This window comes from Anomalospiza imberbis, chromosome 15 (genome assembly GCF_031753505.1).
Source record: "Anomalospiza imberbis isolate Cuckoo-Finch-1a 21T00152 chromosome 15, ASM3175350v1, whole genome shotgun sequence".
Classification (NCBI taxonomy): domain Eukaryota; kingdom Metazoa; phylum Chordata; class Aves; order Passeriformes; family Viduidae; genus Anomalospiza; species Anomalospiza imberbis.
Genome location: NC_089695.1, coordinates 11158047 through 11166479, shown reverse-complemented (window position 1 = coordinate 11166479; position 8433 = coordinate 11158047). Strand labels below are relative to the sequence as shown.

The following is an 8433-nucleotide window of genomic DNA, read 5'->3' as shown; positions in this document are numbered from 1 at the left end:
CCTCTGCTGTGAGCCAGGATTTACTGCTTTTCCACATCTTCACAATGGTCTGGCTGCTTCTGCCTCCCCAGCTCTCTACTCTGCAGGATTTCACCCCAGCAAGAGGAGGAAAGAAACAGAAAAAGCAATAAGGCAGGGGAGTGGCAGGAGAGAATTTCTGATTAACTCGTTTTCACAAGCTCCATTTTTATTTGAGACTATACCAATTCCACTTTTCATAACAATGCATTTTCCTTTGACAAGTGCTTATTTCATTTCCTATAGTTGTCTAAATAGTTATCACACTGCTAATGTTTCCAGCCAGAAATTATTCCCCAGTGTGCCAGATCCAGACCTTCCAGTAATTTGTGTATGTAAATTTAGATTATTATTATTATTATTATTATGTTCACATGTAATACTACAGGTAACAAAATGAAAGAGCAGGTACAAATTATCTGCATATAAATCTGCATAAAATAGTCACATAGAGAAACCTAATTTTTCTTGTTTGTAGAAATGTCTGAACATGTGAGATCTATTAATCAATCTCACTAGCATCCATACAGCTCATATTTATTGTGTGAATCCTAACACCATCTTCCAGTAGTTCATAAAATATGATCACTGCGAGGAGCTGAGCAGAATTCAGAACAGAATTCAGATTATTTGGTTACTACTCTGGGTCTAAAATGTCTTTTTATTTCCTCATTTGACAGCCAGCTCAACTATAGTGATCTGGGATTTAGCAGCTGATGACTGTTCAGCACTGCAGGATGCTTAATGCAATTAGCAAAGTTAATAAAATGTTGGACAGGTGCCTTGTACTGGGGGAAAAGGCATTGTTCTTATTTGCTTAGGATCAAACAGTTATGTTACCTTGTTCCTTTTAAGAAAGTACTTATTCCAAAAATGGGATGAAATAAAGAACAGAATCAATGACTGACTTGTTACTGGTTGAATTTTACAGTAAGTTTCCCTGTCTTCTGCTTCCAGGAAAATACAAGCACAATACTTTCAGGAAACAACACCTACCTATTTGCAGAGGGGCACAGAAACAAAAAGTACACTGAAAAGGGCAAAGCCTGAATAAAATTACCCTGGAATATCTGAGGAACAAGGTGGAGCCAGCTCTGAACCGTCTACCTTTAATAATGGGTGGAGGACAAGAAATATGAAAGAGGTTAGAGAGGAATAAATCCACTGTTCCTCCTCTCTTTGACAGAGTTGATCCCTGGAAATCACACACTTATCAGCTTAACACCTGGAAACACAGCAGAGAAACTCAGTCAGTGAGAGAGAGCTGGAAAGTATCTGTAGAACTGGGGGGAGCAGAAAGCTCCTGCTGAGAGGTCGGCCATGAAGCATAAGAAAAGCAAGGATAAGGTAAGTGTGAGAGTTTGCTTGTACCTTCTCTGGAGAGCTCCTCTGTTTAAGGTGAATGCTCTCCTGCATCTGCCCTTGAGGGAAGGCTAAACTAGGTAGTTCTCTGTGAAGTAATTTCTGTGTTGGTGTTAAAGGAAGATTGGGAAGTCTAAGTGAGAGCCTGTAATTATGATGGGCTGGTTTTTAAAATGAAAAAAAAATCCAAAAACATTTAAAGAAAAGAGCTTGAATGAGAAATTGCAGAGTCAGTCTGTCAGGTTGCTTGTCCTCTGTTTCAAGTCATGTTGTTCCAGGTTGTATTGCTTTTGTGCTTCCCTCACCTTTTCTATATTTATATCCTTCTAAGAAAAGATTCTACTATAGCTGAAGGGAAAATTGAGGAAAAGATAACCTTAGTTTCTTTGTTCCCATCTTGCCTCCTAAGCCATCCACTGCAGAGGCATCTGCTCTCAGGGAACAGACACAGCTGCCTCTGACACTACACCTTCTCCATGCCTTCACCTCTGGGACCAGAACTGAATCAAGAACAAAAAGCAGACATCAAAAATAGTGTCTGGGAGACCAGCATCACTTATATCTCTGTGACTGTGTTGGATTCCCTGTCTCCTGAGCAGCCATGGGCGTATTCCAGGGTGAGCAAAACCCCAAAGAGGCCCAGCTGAAGGCAAACCAAGGATGCTCCATGTCCTGCCCAGCTTGTGAAACCCTCTGTCTGTTTTGGTCCCTCAGAAATCTGCAGAGCACAGGTGTGAAAACAAGGAGCATTTTAATGTTCCTGCTGAGGCCAAGGCAGAGCTTCTTGTGCTGAGACCAGAATTAACTCTGATGTAGCTCCAGACTTTGCCTAGAGCCACCCCTTTACCCTTTCCATAGGTCCAAAATACTTCTCTGTTCACAGGTGTCACCTAGGTACTGGTAAATATAAAATGGGAGCGTGTCTATCGTTGTGGGCTCAGGCTGAGAAGTTTGTAATTGCTGGAAAGAACTGTAGTCTTTTGCCTTCACTTAAATTGATAAGAGCTGGTGGTCAAGACCCTGGACTGGGCAGGACAGAATCTCTTTTGGGGATGGGGGAGCTAACTTCCAACCTACAATTTGTGTTAACAAGCAGGACTGTCCATCCCTTGGACACTGCCCAAGCTGACAGAAGTAAAGATGTGTCAGCTGTCTGCAGCTCCCCTCTGCAACCCTGGGCTAAAAGAATTCCCTAATCCTGCTTATCTGAAGTATTTACACACCTTGTAGTGTCCAGGTGTCAGCAGGAATGGCATGGCTGGGTTTCAGCTTTGAGTCATCAGGTGAAAGCAGTGTGGTCTGGGGCCTGTAGTGACTAGAAATCATTACCTTGTGTTGGCTGCTTGTCCTCTGCAAGATGAATTTGTGGGTTTGATCCATTTTCCTCACATAGATGCATAAAACGCCCACACATCTGACTTGCATTAGCGTGTCCTCATTGGCAATTTCCCTAAAGACAAACCATCTCCCCAAGCTGGGGAGAACCGGGGTGTTTTAACCATCTGCAGCTTACCTGGCCCGTTGAGAGCACAGGTACGTTGAGGGAGCTGCACAGGGGGTGCTGGTCCTGCCCAACCGGTCAGGACATCCTCTGCTGCCGAGCTCCTGTTCAATAACAAGGTCCTTCCTTCCCCAGTGAGTGCAATAACCTTCCCGTCCTACAACCGCGGTGTTTCATCCTCCCTGGCTACGGGCAGCCCAGTTAAGCCCATGCTCTCTGAGGACACACACTTGAAGAAATAAGTAAATAAGCGTTGTCCCTCATCTTCACCTGCTCTGAGCCAAAAAAACCGCAGGTTTCTGAACGCGGGTTCTCGGGAGCAGGGCCCTGGCCCTGCGGGGTCCCCAGGGCAGTGCCCGGGCGCGGTGTCGGGGGCGGCCCCGGCTCTGCGGTGCCGGCGGGGGGAGCGCACGGCAGCCGCGCGGGGGGATTCGATCAGCGCGGCTGCCAAAGCCAATTATCGGGGAGAGGACGATATAATTATATTAGGGAACATCTGTACTTCATTAAAAGCCCTCGCGGGGCGGATTCGCGCCTGGCCACGTTACACACAGGCGCTTCCAGACGCTCCTCGCCCCCGTTCCGCGCACGGCCGCCGCCAGCCCCGCTCCGGCAGCTGCGCCGCCCCGGGGCCGCGCCCGGCTCCGGCTCCGCGCCGCCCCCCGCCCCGGGCGGCTGCACCTGCCCCCGCGGCCGGGCCCCCCCGCGCCCGCCGGGAGCCCATCCCATCCCATCCGAGCCCATCCCATCCCATCCCGGCGCGGCGGGCAGGCGGCGCTCTGCGGCCGGGCTGTGCGGGGCTCCGGGGCGGCGCGCTCCGCTCTTCCTCCTCCTCCTCCTCCTCCTCATCCTCCTCCTTCGCGGCGGCGGATCGCCGGGCAGATGCGGCGGATCGCGGGGCGGCTGTGGCCCGCAGCGGGCTCCCGTCCCCCCGCCGCCCGCATGGACGACAGCGGGGGCAGCAGCAGCCGCGCGTAGCTCGGTGAGTGCCGGTCCCGTCCCCTCCGCCGCGCCCTGCCCGCACCGCGCTGCCGCAGCCGCGGGTGCTGCTCCTCTGCTGCGCTCCTCCGTCTCCTTCTCTCCGACAAAAAACCACCCCCGGCCCGGCGCCCCACGCGTGCTGGCGGCGGGGTCCCCCGGCTGGCGGCGGCGCCGGGGCTGTGCTGCGGGGACCGGCTGTGCCACCTGCTCCCTGCGGCGGCCCCGGCTCCGGCTCCCCTCGGGGCTGCGGGAGCGCCGCCGGCTGCTCCCTCCCGCCGGGACCGGGCTTGCGGAGCGCTCCCCGCTCGTGCCGCGCCAGCGTCCTGCCTTCCTCTATCGGGAGTCCCGGGCTGGGGTTGCAGTTTGGCTCCCGAACATTTGTTTCAGGGTAGGACTTTACCGGTATCAATTTTGGAGTTATTTTGTTTCAGTTAAATTTGTTTTAAATTGACCCAGCGTCTGTGAGAAGCTGAGAGGAGAATGTCAGTTTGAGGATTTATTTTCTTTACCTTACATTTAAAGATCTCTCCCTGTATATTCGGTAATGATTTCTTTTGCAAAATAATTTTGTTGTGCTTTATTAACTCCTGGAGTTTAGCAGTCCTCCAAGACAGGCAGGCTTGTTAGAGGCTGAAATAATCCGCTCCAAGGCATAGACAGTGCCCTTGGTCGTAACAGGTGCAGCGTGCATATTCTTATGAACAATGAATTGGTTTCAGCATTCAGGTTTATTTGTATGCTCTGCATTTCTGTAGCTCTGGAAAAATTGTCATGCTGTGTTATGTCAAAGATGTGCTTACGGCGTGAGCGTGTCCACAGTACCCAATTAGCAGGACAGGGGAGCAGCTGCACAGAGCTCCTCAGCCTGTGGTGGCTTTAATGCCCACGGTATTCCTGGGTGACATTGCATAGCCTTGGGTGTTTTGGTGGCTATTTGAGGACCCACACTGGGCACTGTTCCCTCTGGCATATCATTAAACACTGGGAGATGACGAGGGAAAAGAGAAGTGCAGAGGAACCATTTATGTTTTGATTGTATTCTCTAGACTTGATGGTCTCTGCCCATGTGTTGAGTAGGGTGGTGATGGCACATCACATGATGTTACTGACACCTGAAATACTGACATTTGTATTCCACAGGAGAAATTTCTGGACATGTATTTTCCAGATAAAAAGATAGTTATTGTTTTAGTGGCTTCCTGGGCTCCTTATTTAGGGTAAGCACCCAGAATGATACCACAGTTGGGAATTGGCTTAATAGGAGTCACTAAGGAGTTAGAGCTGTAGATCAGGAGGAAATTAGACTGGAATTTAATCATTGTTCTCAAGCCAGTGTATCTGAAAAGGTGTATCCCGCAGCCCTTGCCCAGGTTCAGCTCTTGCTGTGGGATACCTGTGCTCTGTGGTGCAGCCAGTGGCACCTCGTGTCTGGAGGAGTGTCTGCCCTTCTGAGCACTGAAAGATGTCCCTTGTTGGTGCTCTGTCTCCCAGGACTCTTTTAATCTCACTGTTTTGTTAGAGGTGGGCTGCCTTTGAGGGATGGGGAGGATGGCTTGGTACAGGGGTGAGGATGGGGAGTGCATTTCTTTGTTACACTCTGGCTCTTTGTGTACTTCAATGAAGAAGTGGTAGAGCAAAGGAAGAGCCAGGGGAAAGTGCCTGGTAATGAAGTCCTGGCTGATACTGATGGAGGCTCTGAACAAAGCAAAGGCACCAGAGATGTCTGAGAGGTCTGAGCTTATCGTGGGAGATGCCCTACACTGCACAGGCTTGGAGTTATGCCTGGTAGCTTACCCCATCATAGGAGACATTGCTTCCTCCTCCAGGAAATTGTGAAAGAAAGTCATGGAGGTGTCCTCTGGGGCTTTCAGCCCGCTCCAGAGGGCTTCCCCAGTGGTGGGGTCTGTCAGATCATGCTGATAACTGCAACAGCAGTGAACTTTGTGTTGCTTTGTAGTGTCTGCAAACCTTGGGACAGCAAAATGTCTTGCAAAAGAGGTGGAGAAATATAACCAGGATTCCTTGTGGTGTCTTAACTTCCCTTGGACTTCTTACAGCCTCACCCAGCATTCTAATTCCATCCCTCACGGCAGGTGAAGGTAGGGATTTGTTCTGCTTCCTTTGAGTCAGGGCATTTTGTGTAGTTCTAATTCAGTCACACAAGGAAGATAAACACCTTGTTAACCATTTGTAAGGTGTGACTAGTACAGCTCCCTCTGGTATATTCAGGTAAAAGTGCTGTGTACTGTTAAACTACAACACGCTTCTCAAAAAGCCTTTACTTAAGAAAATGGTTCTTTTATACCATCAAGTCAATTTCATCTAATGATGTTTGGTTGAAAATATTTATAGCATTTTTAAATCAAATTTAAGGGCAGTAATCTTGAAGGATTCTTTTAAAATCCTTAGAAATAATTAGCAGCCTTATTTAACTTCTTGGAAAATTTATGCTGGCGAGAGAGTGATTTGTCCTTTTCACATCGCTGGCAAAACGTGATGTTGCTGTGACTAATGGATGACTGGATAATGTTTATGGGTCTGCTACAGCAGTGAAGCTCTGCATAGTGGCCCTTTGGTTGCCTGAGGCTTTTCTTGCTATACATGCTTGTTTAGCAGGGTTTTGAAAATCATCTCTGGAAGCCAGCTATATGTTTATGCTGCAGATGCTCGTCTGGCCGGGGCTGTGTCCAGGCTGCAGCTGTGGTTGTGGCTGGAAGTGCTCTGCTCTGCAGGAGTGCCTGACTGCGTGGAGCTCGCTGCATCCTAACGCTGCAGGTCCCTGCTCTTGCTCTGCCGAGCTCACCTGCACCAGAGGAGCTCTGTCCTCTCTCCACAGAGCTGATCCATCTGCAGGAAAGGGCTCAGGATGACCGGGTCAGGGTGGGGTTGGTGCAAGAGCAGAGACTCCTGGACACTCTGGCCAAACGATTTAGCAGACTGGTAGCCCCAAGCCATTAGCTAGCCCAGGAGTTTAGCAGGATGTAAATTGAGTTAGATGCTTCAGATAGTGAGGATGAGAGAGCAGCATGTGCTGAAAATGAACAGGCTTCATGGGGGTTCCATTCCTTTTGCTCTGTATTGTTCCTTTCTGACACAGTTATGAGAAGATGCTTTCTAGGTGCTGCTGAAGGCATATGGAATTTGTGAGGACTGGGTGGCAGTGCCTGTCCTCTGAGTAAAGCCTCTTCTCTTATAGTAGGTAGTTAATAAATTAATGCATTATTTTGCAACTATAAATTCCTAGTCAGAAGTTCAAAATTATGTGGTAAATTTCTTAATTAATTTCATTTATTCTGTTTTCTGATTTCCTTGCTCAAAGACTGCTCTGTGTGTGTAAGAATAGTAGGTCACATGCTCTGGGATGCTCCTTTCAAATATCACCATGCTGGTTATTTTAGAAAGGTTTTGTCTAAGCAAATTCACTCTGGACACTTTTCCCACCTGCAGGTTTCCTGAGGGATGCAAAAGCTTAGCAGGTGTATACTGAAGGCTTTTCCTTTGCTGGCCAAATGTTTGCTCATGTCCTAAATATAACTTCTGGGAATTCGTGTTTGTTTTGGAGCTGGGGAACACTTTTCTCTTTTACTCTCTTTATAGATTCAGAGAATTTAAGCACATGATTAACATTAAACATGTGAATATTCTCTGCGGACTCATTTTTTGGATCAAAGGCAGAGTGCTCAGTCTGTTGAGAGGATGGAGCCCACAACCACTAAATGCAGGGAGCTGATCTGCTGCTATGCTTGTCTGAAAGAAGTATATGATATGAGTGCTTTGGATTTATGTCTGTCTGTGCCCCAAATCCCTCTGCTAACTGCGGTCTTGATGTTGCTTATCTACAAAGTGCTTATAAGCATTAACAAACCTTTGAGATGCTGCTGAGACATGTTGTTATCCCCCTTTTCCTCAAGGGGATGCTGAGAGAGTTTGGTGATCTCCTGAGACCACTGTGGGTTATGGACAAAGCTGGGCATTGAACATGGGGCTTTGAATTCCCAGCCTGGAAGAGGCAGCAGCACAGCTCTCTGGCAGTACTGGGTCCAACATTGCCATCTCTCACACTGCCAGAATGCTCCCCAGATTTCCATCCCGACACAGAAACTTCTCATATCAGCTTCTGGATCAGGCTGCAATACAAAATACAGCCTGTCTGCAGGAGTGAGCAGTGGCCTGTTAAGGGAAGGAATCTCAGAGTGAATTGTGTGTCCGTGCTGGCTCTCAGCCTTGCTGGATGCTACAGGCAGAGCTGATGCGTCAAGAGTCCTCTAATCTGAGCTTAGAGAAAAGGGATTTTTTCCATCTTCTCTAAGTACAGTGATTCTTGATTTCTTGATGATTTAAAAATACTCATAGTGCCTCTACCAAGCAGGGAGCCCGAGTCCAAGCATATAAATATAGACACACTAGGTGTGTGTGCCTATGAGCTGGCAAATGAATCAGTTTCCAAATCTGAACTTGGCATGGTGTCACTTTTGGCTCCGAGGTGGTTGTTTTTCATCTTCCTGGTTTTATTGTGTTTCACTTGCTTAAATTAGAAGAATTTCTTGAAAGAGAATGGGAAAACTTTAAGC

At 48.2% G+C, this 8433-nt stretch overlaps 1 protein-coding gene across 3 annotated transcripts in view; it reads left to right on the top strand.

Moving 5' to 3' along the window:
- The first annotated feature begins 966 nt into the window (after positions 1 to 966).
- RASGEF1C (RasGEF domain family member 1C) overlaps positions 967 to 8433 on the top strand; it is a 71040-nt gene continuing 63573 nt past the window's right edge. Inside the window, exons 1-2 of one of the 3 annotated variants that reach the window (XM_068205838.1) lie at positions 3754 to 3863; positions 5820 to 5961. Coding sequence is in view for 1 of the 3 variants with exons in the window: in XM_068205836.1 (XP_068061937.1) it covers positions 1339 to 1365 (27 nt within the window). In the remaining 2 variants the exon portion in view is untranslated. Of the gene's footprint in view, positions 1366 to 3668; positions 3864 to 5819; positions 5962 to 8433 lie in introns of those variants that run through there. The other 2 variants (XM_068205836.1, XM_068205837.1) reach the window with 2 other exon arrangements.